Source organism: Mustela nivalis (assembly GCF_964662115.1).
Source record: "Mustela nivalis genome assembly, chromosome: 12".
NCBI lineage: Eukaryota > Metazoa > Chordata > Mammalia > Carnivora > Mustelidae > Mustela > Mustela nivalis.
Genome location: NC_139031.1, coordinates 90,724,531 through 90,740,075, shown reverse-complemented (window position 1 = coordinate 90,740,075; position 15,545 = coordinate 90,724,531). Strand labels below are relative to the sequence as shown.

Genomic DNA, 15,545 nt, shown 5'->3' with positions numbered 1-15,545 from the left:
TGAAGTTAACCGAGGCCCCGCCCCAAAGACCCACTTTTTCTCAGATACAAGGTAGCAAGCCCGCGTTGCCCCTAGTTTGGAGCTCTGGCTGTTAACAGAGGTTTGGTAGCTGGGACAGGTGACGCGCCAGGTTGGGGTCAGGGGCTGGTGTGGAGACCATAGAGGCTCCAAACTTACCGGGGAGGCCAGCAGGAGCCCACCAGTGCACCGGGCACCTGGACTCTCAGGCGCGCCCGCCCTCGGGGTGCGGGAACCAGGAAGCCAGGGTCAGAGCCCCTCCGGAGGGAGCGGCAAGCCTGGAGGGCAGCCCCTCCCTGGGACCAGAACCCACTTCCTACTTCACCACACGGCTGGGGAGGCGGCTGAGAGGGCTGAGCCTGCTCAGAGCACCCTCCCCTCCACCGTTCTGCAGAGGAAGGTTGGGGCAACCCCGCCTGGGAGGCTCCTGCTGGCAGGATGGACGAGGAGGGCCCCGAGTGCGGCAAACCCGACTTTGTGCTTTTGGACCAAGTGACCATGGAGGACTTCATGGAGAACCTAAAACTCAGGTAGACAAAGGGCTCAGGCTCCCTTCCCCCAGCCCCCAGGCTCCCCGGTCTCCATCAGCCCAGGGTGGGAGCCTGAGGTGGGGCCGCACACAGTACACACACCCACTGCACCACTGTGTGGGTGACAGCAGAGGGTCCTGGTGGGGCCGGACCCACCTCCCAAGGCCAGGGCGGCCAGCCAGTGCTGCAGCGGGCTTCCCAGACCCCTGCCCCCATCATGGCCTGGGTGCCTTCTGCTCCTCCTGCCCGGCGGGGAAAGGCCGGAGCCAGCCCCGCTGACTGGGGTGCACTGTCCGTCTGCCACTGGGGGTCATGCTGTGCCCTGTGGGCTCTAAGGGAAGGGGTCAGGCGCTGTCCCGGGGTGGAGCTGGACAAGCTAAGATGACACTTGGGGGTGCATGGGGTGCCCCAGGGCGTGGCTGGTACAAGTAACATGGGGACTGGTTGCCCTGGAGGAGCCAGGGGATGGTGAGATGGGATGGCCACCAGGAGCTGGACAGTAGGGTGGCTTTATCCCAGACAGCCAGCGGGAGCACAGGGTTAGGGGATGGGGCCCCCTGAGCACACATTGTTGAAGGCAGAGGACAGGAAATGGGCTATTTTGTATGGCGGGGGGGGGGGGGGAGCTAAGCGTAATTTCACATCGTTCTTCTACACTAGCTTGTGAGATAGGCATGACCATGTCCTTTTTAACAATGGAGTACTGAGCCCTGGCGGCATGCAGGGGGCAGGCCCGGGGCAGATGAGAGAGGGTGTGGAGGGGAGCCGGGGGAACTCCCTTGTCCGAGGCAGTGGCAGAGGAAGAGGAACCCCTGACAGGGGACGGACCACAAGCCACCAGGGAAGGGCGGGTCCCAGACAAAGGGGGCGCTGAGCGGGCTGGCAGGCATAACTTCCAGGGCAGAGAGGTCAAGAGATGGACAGACCCAGGTCCAGGAGCCAGAGCTCCCGAAAGGAAGGGTGGAGAAGTAGGAGGATGTGCTGGGGGAGCACAGCCCCTGCATCCCCAGGCCCCCTCCCTGTGCCCCGCCTGGTCCCAGCCACCTGGGTGGGGCCGGGCGGGGTTCCCTGCTGCCTCTGGGTCCCCACCCAGGCCCCAAGACAGGAAATAGCTGGAGGCCCCTCCCTTGGCCCCCAGCCCTTTCTCTCCTCCACCTCCAGCCTTCGGCTCTACCTGTCCCTTCAAAAATCAGGTGCTGGTGGGGCCCCTGGGTGGCTCAGTGGGTTAAGCTGCTGCCTTCAGCTCAGGTCATGATCTCCGGTCATGATCTCAGGGTCCTGGGATCGAGTCCCGCATCAGCCTCTCTGCTCAGCAAGGAGCCTGCTTCTCTCTCTCTCTCTCTCTGCCTGCCTCTCCGTCTACTTGTGATCTCTGTCTGTCAAATAAATAAAATCTTTAAAAAAAAAAAATCAGGTGCTGGAGATTCCTGCTCCAACAGGTCTCCCCCCGACCCAGGTGGGGCCTGACCACCACCCAGGGAGCAGCGCCCAGGGAGCAGCGTGGGCCCCAGCACTACCCTGTATTGGGGGTGGGATTCCGGCAAGATGGCACTGGGAAGTGTCAGGTCAACCCACACTCCTTCCCACTCTCAGCCCTGTGCTGGGCCAGGGCCCCCCTAGACTCCCAACAGGGGCCCAGCGCCCCAGCACCTGGGGTGTGCCCCCAGATCCCTGAGCGCTGAGGCTCGGCCCGCCTGTGCCAGGTTCGAGAAGGGCCGCATCTACACCTACATCGGCGAGGTGCTGGTGTCAGTGAACCCCTACCAGGAGCTGCCCCTGTACGGGCCTGAGGCCATCGCCAAGTACCAAGGCCGCGAGCTCTATGAGCGGCCGCCGCACCTCTACGCCGTGGCCAACGCCGCCTATAGGGCGATGAAGCGCCGCTCCAGGGACACCTGCATTGTTATCTCAGGTATGGGCCTAGGCCCCGCTGCCTTGCACGACCCCACCCAGGAGGGGGTGCCCAGGGGGTTGGTCAAGTGGAGCATGGGCCACCCTTTCTGTCTGACCATCCATCCACCCATCTGTCCGGCAGGGGAGAGCGGGGCAGGGAAGACAGAGGCCAGCAAGCACATCATGCAGTACATTGCGGCCGTGACCAACCCCAGCCAAAGGGCCGAGGTGGACAGGTGAGAGCGGGCAGGGCTGGCACAGGGCCGGCCCTGGGCCTCAGGCCTGGAGAGGAGAGAGATCTAAGTCAGCATGCCTCCGGCCAAGTTCACAGGGCTCCTCTGCTGGTGACCCGCCCAGAACCCGTCCACCAAGCAGAGGCAGGGCCAGGTGCCACGGGTGAGGGTGGGTGCCGCCACAAGGAACAGGGAAGAGGCAAGGTGCACAGGGCCAACAGTTGGGGACTGTGACCCTTCTGGGAGATCCCACAGAGGGGAGAAGCCGGCAGGATGGTCAGGAAGGGCCTGGACCCAGATCGGGGCCCTCCTGTCCGCCTCCTCACCAGTTGCTTGCCAGCTGTTACCAGTGGAGCCCCCGTGGGCACAGCTTCCTGTGTGAGCGCCCTGGCTCTTCCTGTCGGGAGGGGTGAGGTGGGGTTGGGGGGGCATGCGAGGCTGGTGGCTGCCCACCCTGCGGAGGAGGCGGAGGACAGAGTGTGCAGCTCCAGCTGCTCCCTGCAGGCGGCAGCACACCCAGGAGCGGAGCCACGGGTCTTGCCACACCCCTGCACAGCCCAGGCAGGTGGCCTTCCCAGCCAGTCCCCAGCCTGTGCCGTGGGAGGCCTGGGGCAGGATGCTAGGCAGGGACAGTCCCCGGAGGAGGCCTGTGCCCTACCGCCCGGCCCCTCTGCCCCGCACAGGGTCAAGGACGTGCTGCTCAAGTCCACGTGTGTGCTGGAGGCCTTTGGCAACGCGCGCACCAACCGCAACCACAACTCCAGCCGCTTTGGCAAGTACATGGACATCAACTTCGATTTTAAAGGGGACCCCATCGGGGGGCACATCCACAGCTACCTGCTGGAGAAGGTGGGCCCTGCAGCCACAGGCCTCACGCGCTGGCCCTTCCAGGCCTGGATCCCCAGTGGTGGGGCGGGGGTCCCAGGCTTGTAGGTGGGGTTCCTCCGTGCCAGGCCTGCCTGAGCCCCTCTGCCAGCACTGCGCCAGGGGCTGGGTGGCTCCCCTGGGTGGGGTTGCAACCCAGGCAAGGTCCCAGCTGCCCCTCCTCCCTCCACAGTCTAGAGTCCTTAAGCAGCACGTGGGCGAACGGAACTTCCACGCCTTCTACCAGGTGAGCCAAAGCAGCTGTGTGAGGCTGCCTGGGAAGCCCTTCCGATCGATCGCCCTGCCCTCAGTCCCTTTCCCCTCCCTGCTCCTCCCTGCTGTGACACCGCCAGTGCCCCGCCCTCACTGGAGGGGACTGTCCCGGGACACCAGCAGGGTGGTGTCTATGCTGGGTGAGATGCAGTCTGCTGGGACTTGGGCGGATCCTCACCAGCACTGAGCTCCTCTCTGTCGGTCTGTAGGTGGGTCCTCCAGTTCATTTGGGCGGGGTGGTTGCAGTTCTGAGGGCCTGAGGCAGGGGTGTGTGGACTCCCAGGTGCTTCGGGGCTGTGAGGACACAGAGCTGCAGAACCTGCACCTGCAGAGGAACCCCGCGGTGTACAACTTCACCCGGCAGGGCGCAGGGCTCAAGGTGAGTGGGGGCAGGGCTCCGCAGGTGCTCAGCCGGACTGCTGGGCCCCGATTTAACAGGCACTCCCTGGGAGGACTCGGGAATCCCAGCGTGGCCCTCGAGTGCTGAGCCCCTTGTCTTGCAGGCCTTGGAGAGCGATGAGAGGAGCCACTACCTGGCCGTGATGGAGGCCATGCGGGTGATCGGCTTCAGTGCTGAGGAAGTGCGATCTGTGCACCGGATCCTGGCGGCCGTACTGCACCTGGTGAGCCTGGCCGGGGCTGCAGGGCCATGGCCCCTGGAGAAGGAGACTGAGCTCCATGGGCCCAGTCGTGTGGCTGGCCCATCCCACCCCTGGGGAGGCTGAATACGTGGCGTGGCGGGGCTCCCGGAGGCCCGGTCCAGAGCTGAGAGCTCTGTAGTGCTGCTGTGCAGATGTGTCCCGCCTCTCCCGAGGGCGGTGTGGGCAGCTGGATGGTTCCACCGCCGCTGAGCCTCCCTTCGCTGCCAGGTGGCCTGAGAGCCGGGACTGTCTTTCGGCTGCAGGCGGCAGCCGTGGGACCACGGACCTGATGTTCTGGGCAGGAAGCCTTGGAGAAGACTCTGCTATGCTCCCAGGGCCGTTCCCACGACCAGGGCAGAAGCCAGGCCCCGCCACACCCCCAGCCCTGCCATTCCTTCCTTCTCCCCCAGGAGAGGTGTGCAGGCAAGCTCTGCTGGGACCTGGAGCCTGACTGTCCTGGCTCCCCATCCCCAGGGGAACATCGAGTTCGTAGAGACGGAGGAGGCCGGGCTGGAGCAGGGGCACCTGGAGGTGGCTGAGGAGCAGCTGGTAGACCACGTGGCTGAGCTGACAGCCACGCCCCCGGAGTTGGTGCTGCGCTGCCTGCTCTCTCGCACGGTGGCCTCTGGAGGCAGGGAGCTCATTGAGAAGGGCCACACTGCTGCTGAGGCCAGCTACGCCCGGGACGCCTGTGCCAAGGTCTTCTTGGGGGCAAGCTGTGGGGAGCGAGACGGGGACACTCAGGGGGCCTTCCTGGAGTAGGCAAGGACTCAGACAGCCCAAAGGAGCTGGCTCCTGGCCTCCCCCCAGGCAGTGTACCAGCGGCTGTTTGAATGGGTGGTGAGCCGGATCAACAGTGTCATGGAAACCCGGGACCGGGACCCCCGGCGAGATGGCAAGGACACGGTCATCGGTGTGCTGGATATCTACGGTTTTGAGGTGTTCCCTGTCAACAGGTGGGGAGCCTGGCCACCACATGTCTGGCTCTGACCCCAAACCCTAGGGCCACCTTGGTCCCACAGAGCTCTGCTGGGCTGGGGAGCAGGACCTCCAGCGGCTGTCCCAGCCTGTCCCCAGCCCCGGGCTCAGGCCCCACGCCTGCTCCAGCTGTGCCCCCTGTCCAGCGGTGCCCTCGAAGGCAAACCGGGGACTCACGTACCCTGGCCATGACCACCAAATCCACTGTGGAGCATGCGTGTCATAGCTGGGGCCACAGCGGGAGGACCACCTCCATGGTGGGGCTCTCAGGGAGGGGCCTGCCCCGGCACCTGGCCCTGCGGGCAGGACATGACTGTGCCCGGCGCTGCCCGCAGCTTCGAGCAGCTGTGCATCAACTACTGCAATGAGAAGCTGCAGCAGCTCTTCATCCGGCTCATCCTAAAGCAGGAGCAGGAGGAGTACCAGCGCGAGGGCATCACCTGGCAGACCGTGAGCACCAGTGGGGCCTTGCGGGCGGGGGCGCCAGGGCTGTGGGGCGATGCGCGGGCAGACTGGGAGCCGCCATGTGCCCCCCGCACAGGTAGACTACTTCAACAATGCCACCATCGTGGAGCTGGTGGAGCGGCCCCACCGGGGCGTGCTGGCCGTGCTGGATGAGGCCTGCAGCGCCGCGGGCACTATCACCGACCGCATCTTCCTGCAGAGCCTGGACACGCACCACCGCCACCACCCCCACTACACCAGCCGCCAGGTGCTCCCCTGCCCCGGCCCTTGCCCGCAGCCTGGTCCCCGCGCTGGTCCCCGCACCCCGCCCCGGCCCAGGCACAGTGCTGCCCACCTTGGTGGGGCCCAGCCTCCTCTCCAGCACTGTCCGCTGCACAGACCCCCGCCCTGTGCCTTGACCCTGGCCTGCCCCCCATCCCCCAGCTCTGCCCCACAGACAAGACCATGGAGTTTGGCCGAGACTTCCGGATCAAGCACTATGCGGGGGACGTCACGTAAGGCCCTACCCACTTTTTAGCAGCTGAAGATGTGCCTGACACCAGATTCACAAGTGGGAAGTGTGAAATGGAGCTTTTAAGATCAGAGCTCTGGCCTCTGGGTGCACCATAGAAGCTTCTGGAAGCTTTAAAACAATGCCCATATCTAGGCTCCACTTTGGGGAGTGCCTCGGTGAGGGGCACACTGTTACGGCAGCGCGGGTTAGCTGGGAGGTAGGGAACAGGCAGACCACGGACTGCATTCCCAGCAAGCCCCCCAGCCAGGAGCTGCCCATGCTTGGGGCACATCCTCAGGAGTCCTCCAGAAATCTCTGTGACATTACTGTTAATTTTCCTGTGCTCCCCTCCTCCCGAATGGGACTTGAGGTGACTCACAGCATACACACGTGACTCATGTGTCCTTCACAAGGACAAATAGAGAGGACAGTGCACCCAGAGGTCAGACCCCGTGTCCTGAGTCTGCACAGGAGCTGCAGGTATGGCAAGATTTTGGCACCGAGCTTTCTCGCCTTTTGTCATCAAAGGGCAAGACAAGGACCCCAAGGTTCTCAGTGCCACACAATCGAAGCAGTCCCCTGCCGCAGGAGTTCCCGAAACTCAGTAGGCACTGATCTGGGCCTGTGGTGTATACTGGGGCACAGACAGGTTAAGTCCCTGGTCCCAGGTCACATAGCACGAATGTGTGAGAGCCAGGGTCCAGTGCAGTGGGCACAAGCACCAACTCCTGCTCCCAGAGAGGCAGCTCTGAGGGCAGGAGTCGAACATGCTGAGAACGCTGGTGTGGGAGGGGAGGGAGGGAGGCTGACCCAGGAGAACAGGGGTGGGGGAGGGACATCCTGGGGACCATCAGAGGCCCCCGCCCCTCACCAACCCCAGCCCCCCAGGTACTCAGTGGAGGGCTTCATCGACAAGAACAGAGACCACCTCTTCCAAGACTTCAAGCGGCTGATGTACAACAGGTGCGTGGGGGCCCGAGGCTGGAAAGGCCTTCGCACACTTGGGTCTGACACCTGCCTGGTGGGCTGACAGCCTGAGGTTTGATGCTGAGGCCACAAGGCTCACCAGTGGCAGAGCTGGGGCGAGGGCCGCCCTCCAGAGGGCGCCTGGCGATGTGACCTGTGTCCACAGCTCGGACCCCACCCTGAGGGCTATGTGGCCGGATGGGCAGCAGGACATCACAGAGGTGACCAAGCGCCCCCTGACTGCGGGCACGCTCTTCAAGAACTCCATGGTGGCTCTGGTGGAAAACCTGGCCTCCAAGGTACCGTCCCCCACCCCCATCTGCGCGGGGCCTCTCGGCTGTGCCTGGCCAGCGTCCTGGGCGCCCACCACCCTGCACATCACGGGGAAGGTGGTCACTTCCTGTTGGCTGCTCCCCCACCCCCAGTCCAGCCAGGGGGAACCCAGCACCTTGCAATTCAGATGTCCTGGGTCAGGCTGAAGCTGGAGTAACTGTGAGGTTTGAACCAGCCTGCCCAGCTCCTCCCTGCCTCTTGGGTGGGGCTCACAGGCCGGAAGGCAGAGGGGTCAGCAGGGGGACACCAGAGCCTGCTTAACCACAGAACATCCGGAGACACAGCCTGGCCCCTGCAGGTCCACACGGCTCCGGGCTGCCCTACCACGTCCTGACCCGGCCCCTCCGCCCCCCTCCCCCTGCAAGAGCCTTTTCCCTGGGCAGCCGGCAGGCAGGGGGGACAGCTGCACACCTGCCCTGTGGCCATGGAAGCTGATGCTGGTGGCTCTGAGTGTCCTCTGTTGTGGCAGGAGCCTTTCTATGTCCGCTGCATCAAGCCCAATGAGGACAAGGTGGCTTCCAGGCTGGACGAGGACCACTGTCGCCATCAGGTTGCGTACCTGGGGCTGCTGGAGAATGTGCGGGTCCGGAGGGCGGGCTTCGCTTCCCGCCAGCCCTACCCCCGATTCCTGCTCAGGTAGGACTCCCTGCTACCCCGGAGCTGCATCTCCCTGCCCGTGTGTGTCTCTCATGGGCCAGAGTCCCATGAGGAGTGAGACGAGGAGGCCAGAGGGTCCCAAACCCAGCCAGTGCTTCTCAGCTGCAGACGCACACGACACAGACAGCAAGGACCCCTGTGTGACATGGGATGGGGTGGGCAGGTGCTAGGGTGAGTGGCACGTGGGGGTGGCATGAGCTTGGTGTGTGGGATGGGATCCGATTGGGGCAGCTCCCCACCTCTCCCCAGAGCTCGGTGCCCACTGCCCTGTCCTGTGGTGACAGGTACAAGATGACCTGTGAGTACACGTGGCCCAATCACCTGCTGGGCTCTGACAAGGCAGCTGTGAGTGCCCTCCTGGAGCAGCATGGGCTGCAAGGGGACGTGGCCTTTGGCCACACCAAGCTCTTCATCCGCTCACCTCAGACTTTGGTCACACTGGAGCAGAGCCGTGCTCGCCTTATCCCCATCATCGTGCTGCTGCTGCAGAAGGTGGGGCCTGGCTGGATGCCTACTTACAATGGAGGATGGAGGGGTGTAGAGGGAGAGGGAGAGGGAGGGAGAGCTATCTATATACCTGGAGGGGAGGGAGAGAGAGGGGTGTGCACTGGGTGGGGGGATGGGAGGAATGGATGTGCGCCACCTGGAGTGGGGAAGTTGTGCACACACTGGCGGGGCCCACAGGAACCCCCTCTACCAGGAGATTGACCAGGACTGAAATTGACTTAAGCAAAAAGTGTGGATGTGGTTAGTTTAACCTCAGTCCTGTGGTCACCAGCTTCAGCTTCATGGATCCAGGTGTTCAAAATACGATTTTCAGCAATGTGGCTTCCCTCCTTTACTTTTCTTTCTTGCTCCCTTTCTTCCTTTTTCTTTTTTAAGATTTTGTTTACTTGAGAAAGAGCAGAGGGAGAGGGAGAGAGAAGCAGACTGCCTGCTGAGCAGAGAGCCTAATGCAGGGCTCGATCCCAGGACCCTGAGACCATGACCTGAACTGAAGGCAGATGCTTAACCAACTGAGCCTATTTTTTTTTTTTTTTAAGATTGTATTTATTTGTTTGAGACAGGGAGTGTGTGTGGGTAAGCAGGGGGAGTGACAGAGGGAGAGGGAGAAACAGGCTCCCCACTGAGCAAGGAGCCCAATGCCAGGCTTGATCCCACAGCCCTAAGATCAGAACCTGAGCCGACACCACCTGAGCTCCCCAGGCGCCCCTTCCTTTTCTCTTCCCTTCTTTTCTTTTCTTGTCTCAGAAAGATCTCAGACCTAGAGAAAAGCACTCAGAACAGAGCACCGACTTCCCCCTCTTACTCCCAGCATCAGCTGTGCTGCCCTGACCAGTGTGTGGTTTGAGTCAGACACCTGCAGCCCATCCCAGTTATTTTTCAGCAAAACATGTCTTTAAAGACTTATTTATTCATCTTAGAGGCCTCGAGCATGTGAGCTGGGGCTGGGCTGAGGAGAAGGAGAGAAAACACCAAGCGGATTCTCCGCTGAACACGGACTCAGGGGCTCGCTCTCAGGACCCTGAGATCGTGACCTAAGCCGAAATCAAGAGTCGGACACTTGACCGACCGAACCCCACAGGCGCCCTGTCAAATCATTGTGTTTAGAGACATTTTAGTAAGTATTTCCAAAGGACAGGAACTCCTCCATCTCTTTTTATTTTCAATGTTTCAAACCGACTGAAAAGTCAGAGATGCCTGTGATGACTTACCATCCACCCGGGTTGCTGCCGTGGTGCACTCCCCCACCCCAGGTCTGTGTGTCCATGTGTCTGTCCCCACACCCATGTATAGGTATGTTTATATGATCTCCTGAACCATACCAGTAATGAGGCCACTCCGTATTTCAGCACACGTCTCAAGGACAACTACGTTCCCTTTTCTGACCATGCTGAGGTCAGCAGACGAGAACCCTAACACCGACTAGACAGTCTACATATCTGAACAATACGCAGTCCATATTCAAATTTCCGCAGTGTCCCACTATTACCCGTGGTGACCCCGCATTTAGCTGTGACACAACACCATGCCATGGTCACAGAAGTGGGACTTGGGACACTCACACTGGGTCTTCGCAGCCCCACCATTTCTAGGACCGACCGCACTGCCATCCTGTCCCCGGTCTGAGTCAGGTTCCTTACATCTGTTTTCATCTGTGGGTCCCCTGGGCTCCCTGCCTAGGGTTTCCAGTCTGGGTTTTAATGGTTGTATTCTTGGGGTACCCCTCTATGTCTGGGGCCTCTACGAGTTGCAGGTCAGACCTGGGCCAGCGTGGATTCCAGGTGGACAGTTGGCAGCTGTCCCGGGTGAGGGGGAATTGCCCCCGTCTGCGGGTGCCAGGCAGAAGGACATGGAATGGGGAGAGCCGCTCTCCCAGGAGTTAGGCAGAGACTGCAGCAGGGCTCTGTGCCCACCTGGGAAGCCACCCTGCAGCCAGGTGGAGGTGGCTCCCAGGAGTCATGGGCAGATCAGCCTGGCCACGCGCCCCCCACAGGGTGGGGGAGGTGGGCGGTCCGCAGGGGTGGGGAGGGAGGAAAACAGGCGGGGAGGCGGGGCCTGGCCGAGACTGACGGAAAGCCCGGCTGGCCCCCAGGCCTGGCGTGGCACGCTGGCCAGGCAGCGTTGTCGGCGACTGCGGGCGGTCTACACCATCATGCGCTGGTTCCGGAGGCACAAGGTGCGCGCTCATCTGGCAGAGCTGCAGCGGCGGTTCCAGGCGGCGAGGCAGCCCCCGCTCTACGGCCGGGACCTCATCTGGCCGCCGCCCCCCGCGGTGCTGCAGCTGTTCCAGGACACCTGCCAGGCGCTGTTCTGCAGGTGCGGGCCCCAGCCACTGCCCCTCCGCTTCTCCCCATTCCACCGGCTACCTGCACGCAGCCGCCTGCACCCCACAAGCCCCATTCATAAGCAGGAAAACAGGAGGCAGTGCCTAGTAACTGGGTCCCCACACCCCACAGTCAGGGCAGAGCCCTGCCAGCTCCTTGCTGGAGGCCCGCAGGGGAGGGTGGCTGGCTGGGACCAGGCCCTGGGGGAACAGTGCGTCTAAGCAGCACTTTGAAGGCCAGTAGTTCTCCAGGAGGAGCGGCACAGAGTGGGCGGGGCCACCTCCTACCCAGCCGGGGAAGGGGACACCCGACAGGAGGGCCAGGCAGAGAGGCTTGGCCTTCTCCCCTGGGGGAGCGGAAGCAAGAGAAGGGCATGGATGTGAGGGAAGCAGGACAGGGGTGGGGAAGCTAGGGCTGCACGAGGTCTATCTGACCACCCGGTTCCCTCTAGGTGGCGGGCCCGGCAGCTGGTGAAGAACATCCCACCTTCAGACATGGCCCAGATCAAGGCCAAGGTGGCGGCCATGACAGTCCTACAGGAGCTACGGCAGGACTGGGGCTGCCGTCGGGCCTGGGTCAGGGACTACTTGTCCTCTGTGAGTATTGGGGCCATGAAGTCTGGGCACCAAGGAGGGGCTCAGGGCTGGGACCTTACCGGTGTCCATCCCAGACGTCCTCTCCCTGGGCCTGCCTGGCTATCCAGTCTGTGGGCCATGCCCCTCTGCCCCTGGCCTCTGAGTACCTTCTCTCTGCCCCTCCCTCTTCTCCATGTGTGTCAGGTAAAGGTGCCCCCCAACCCCCTCCACAACCTGCACCCATGCCCTAGTTCCCCTGGCCCTCACACAGGCACAGTGAGCCGTGCCCCTGGCTCCATTCTACGGGGAATGAAGGCTCAGGGGCTGAAGGGCTTCCCTGGACCCCAGGACGCTGCCTTCTCAGCTTCTGCTTTGGTGGGCAGCTATGGCGGGCTCAGGCATGACCAGAAGCTAGAGCTGCAGGGATGTGGGCACAGGGCCCTCAGATGAGCCAGGGAGGCTGGCACAAGGCCTGACTCGATTCGGCTCGCAAGGTGAGGGACAGCAGTGCCCATTTATCAGACTTGCTGTTGGTCCAGCGTGGCCAAGCAGCTCCCATCTGTCCTCAGGCCACGGACAACCCCACAGCCTCGGGCCTATTCGTGGAGCGACTGAAGGCACTCCGTGAGAAGGACAGCTTTGGGGCTGTACTGTTCTCCAGTCATGTCCGGAAGGTGAGGCCTGCGGCTGGGCAGGGAGTGATAGCCCCAGCCCAGGCCCAGGGCAGAGGTTTCAGAAGTGGTCAGATCCAACCCAGTCCGTGAGAAAAGGGGTCCAGGGAGAGGAGGCTGGCCAGGTGAGCCTGAACATGCCTGTCCCGCAGGTGAACCGCTTCAACAAGAGCCGGGACCGGGCGCTTCTGCTCACTGACCGTCACGTCTACAAGCTGGACCCGGGCCGCCAGTACCGGGTGATGCGGGCCATGCCCCTGGAAGCGGTGAGCCCGGGGGGGGGGGGCGTCTCCACTGGCACCTACCTGAGAATGCCCCAGCTTCCTAGAACCCAGCATCAGCTCAGGATGCCGGGCCTTTCTGCTGCTCAGGGCAGACAGGGTGCTGAGCCACTGGCCCCTCTTACCCACATCCATGGCGGCGTGGTGGTGGTGGGGCTCCCGCCCGACCGCGGGACCCGTTGCTGTGAGCAGCGGTCTCTCCCTGGGGTCCCCGGAACCGAGTGGGGGCCTGTCTGGGGCGCCGGCCACGCCTGTGTGCCCTCTAGACGTGTTGGAATGGAAGCAGAAGGCTCAGCGCCCCGGCAGCACTTGCACATCTACGGGAACTCGGGAGCCCCCGGAGGGCAGTGGTGCCGGATTAGAGGCACGGACTGCGAACACTCCATCCGGAGCTCGTTCTCCGAAGCAGGGCCTCGGCCGGCCCGTTTGTGGGTGGAGCTGGAGAGGGAGGAAGGGGGCCTGGACGGGGCGGGCGGCAGGCTCCAGGAGCCTGCTGTGGGCGAGGAGGAGGGACTGCCGCTCCCCTGACCCCAGCCCCGGGCGCGCCGCGCAGGTGACCGGGCTGAGTGTGACCAGCGGCCGGGATCAGCTGGTGGTGCTGCACGCGCGCGGCCAGGACGACCTAGTGGTGTGTCTGCACCGCTGCCGGCCGCCGCTGGACAACCGCGTGGGGGAGCTGGTGGGCGTGCTGGCCGCGCACTGCCAGGGGTGAGTCGGGCGCGGCCCGGGACCTGCGCCCTGCGGCACTGGCCCCGCCCCTGCCCTGCCCCCTGGCCGTCCTCTGTCCCGCCCCTGACACCCCGTCCCACCCCTGGTCGCCCCCCCACCCGGCTCCTAACTGCCCTCCTGCTCTGGCTCTCGGTGCCCCAGACCATCCGCCCTGCCCGCTGACCGGTCTCCCTCCCTGCCCACCCGCCCCCGCTTCAGAAAGGGAAGGGCCCTAGAGGTCCGCGTCTCCGACTGCATCCCTCTGAGCCAGCGCGGGGCCCGTCGCCTCGTCTCGGTGGAGCCCAAGCCCGAGCAGCCAGAGCCGGACTTCCGCTGCAGCCGTGGTGCCTTCACGCTCCTCTGGCCGAGTGGCTGACCTGGCCTGCCGCACCCAGGCAGCCCTCCAGGCCAGCCCCACGCCCGACACCCATGCGCCCTGCAATAAAGGGTTATCTGTGTCTGTGAGACTTGTGTCTTTGGGTGGACGTCCGCATAGCGGCCAGCAACCTGGCAAATGTCACCCCCACGTCCTCTGATGACCCCTGAGGGGTCCTGAACTGGAGGAGAAGGCCTGGGAGCCCAATCTGGTGGGGCAGCAAGACTGCATTTCCCCTGGGCCCTAACCTGTGAACCCGCTGGTGGTGGAGTCCACGGTCAGAGTGGAAACCGTGCCCTTTACGTCCCACAGCTGAGGTCTCCTCCCCCCACCAATCCCCCTCCCCTAAGTCTCCTTGAATCGCCAAGGGTGCTCCTTGCCTTGTGGGGGGGAATGGCCACTGGGCCAACTGACTATTGGGGAAGCTTGTGGGTCCCAAGGCCACCCCCGTAGGCAGGACTATCACTGAGCACACACTGGGACAGACACTGTCCCAGCTGTTGGCTGTGTCCCTGCTAGGGGTGGGCATCCCAGACCCCAGGAACCCTACATCGGGGACTTCTAAGCCAGGACCTCCCACAGTCTAGGACAGGACCTTGTGTCTGGGGCATCTCAGAAGTCAAAGAAAGGCCATAGTGGACACAGCTCCACTCCGTCTGACCAGCAGCCTCCCTTCCTCTCCAGACCCTCTGACCCTGCAATGCCCCAGCCCTGCTCTCTGCCCCATTCTGCCACCTCCACTGACTCTTGTCACTCTATAGATGGCCCCTTGGCTTTCAAAGCTGCTCCCTCCCTACTGGGACACACCAAATTTGGGTGCCATCCTTGCCTCATTGTGCCCTGTTGATGTGGAGGGAGTTTGACGACTGTCCATCATGGCCGTCAAGTGTGTCATTGAATGGCTCACAGCTCCCGAGACTTCCCCTGGTCACTGCTGACTCCCCTCTCTGGGGGGTTTGGGGAGTCACCTCCTTGTAGAGCCCAGCCTGGAGGCCCCTGGACGCCCCCACGTAACCCTCTCCAGCATCTGTCCCCGGTGCTGGTGGCTTCGAGACAAGCCAGCTTTTCTCTTGAAGAGCAAGCCAGCTGTGAAGGGTGCTGAGGTCCGCTGGGGTCGGAGATGCTAAGTGGCTCTAGACAGCAGGTGCTCTGGCCGGTTGTAAATTCCCTTTCCAGTAGGTGGCTCGCCAGAAGTGGTCAGCCCGGCCTGCTTCCTTTCCAGATTCTCCATGACCTCCTGGCTGCCCCGCTGAGGGCAGGGCTTCGTGGAGCCCAGAGGGAGGTGCCTCACGCACCACCTGGCAACATTTGGGGGTCCTGCCCTGCTGGGGGACAGTGCATGCTGAAGGCCCAGAGCCAGACACGGATTCTCCAGCATCCCGAGAGAACGGTGGTGACTGCCGGGTAGGTTCCTGGGGCTGCAGGATCCTGAGATCCGGTCAGAGGGGTTGATCAAGGGGCCAGGACGAGGAAGGAGCTAGAACCTCCTTATTCAACCCTGACCTCCCATCAGCCTATTGCCACGCATTATACGTCATTCCATACGTCCTTGTACTTGTTTGTGAAGCGCTTTGCAAACTACACCTTGCCCTCTAGCGGCCGGATTGGTGTCAGCTTTATCCTGCGCTGCGACGGTGGGGGACGCGGGCTCTGTGACTTGCTGGGGCCCTTGGTCTGCTGGGTGGGGCAGATTCAGGCTTGCAGGCCCCACACCAACAGAGGTCCGGGCTTTGCACAGGGAACTGTGGTCCTGAATGTTTGC

General features: G+C 63.1%; 1 protein-coding gene across 8 annotated transcripts; it reads left to right on the top strand.

The window, feature by feature from the left end:
* The first annotated feature begins 30 nt into the window (after positions 1–30).
* Positions 31–13,872, top strand: MYO1G (myosin IG). Of its 8 annotated transcripts, none has more exons than XM_082692112.1 (23): positions 31–51; positions 413–548; positions 2,252–2,460; positions 2,584–2,677; positions 3,358–3,523; positions 3,732–3,785; positions 4,095–4,190; positions 4,315–4,434; positions 4,927–5,151; positions 5,263–5,408; positions 5,766–5,880; positions 5,972–6,142; positions 6,319–6,389; positions 7,277–7,351; positions 7,521–7,653; positions 8,157–8,323; positions 8,629–8,836; positions 10,941–11,164; positions 11,624–11,768; positions 12,317–12,421; positions 12,571–12,684; positions 13,253–13,407; positions 13,627–13,872. In XM_082692112.1, the coding sequence occupies exons 2-23, from the start codon at positions 457–459 to the stop codon at positions 13,781–13,783; spliced, it is 3,042 nt and encodes a 1,013-aa protein (XP_082548238.1). In that variant the 5' UTR covers positions 31–51; positions 413–456; the 3' UTR covers positions 13,784–13,872. The 8 variants fall into 8 exon arrangements, with proteins under 8 accessions (XP_082548238.1, XP_082548236.1, XP_082548235.1 ...); XM_082692110.1 differs by having other exon boundaries at positions 31–118; XM_082692109.1 differs by having other exon boundaries at positions 32–100.
* Positions 13,873–15,545: the final 1,673 nt, after the last annotated feature.

What these genes read in the sequence shown, in the direction of transcription:
- MYO1G (XM_082692106.1), top strand. Translation starts at nt 457, where the DNA reads ATGGACGAGGAGGGCCCCGAGTGCGGCAAACCCGACTTTGTGCTTTTG. An exon ending in CACTATGCGGGGGACGTCAC is followed by an intron (nt 6,390 to 7,276) that starts GTAAGGCCCTAC and finishes CCAGCCCCCCAG; the next exon opens with GTACTCAGTGGAGGGCTTCA. An exon ending in GGGCCATGCCCCTGGAAGCG is followed by an intron (nt 12,685 to 13,252) that starts GTGAGCCCGGGG and finishes CGCGCCGCGCAG; the next exon opens with GTGACCGGGCTGAGTGTGAC.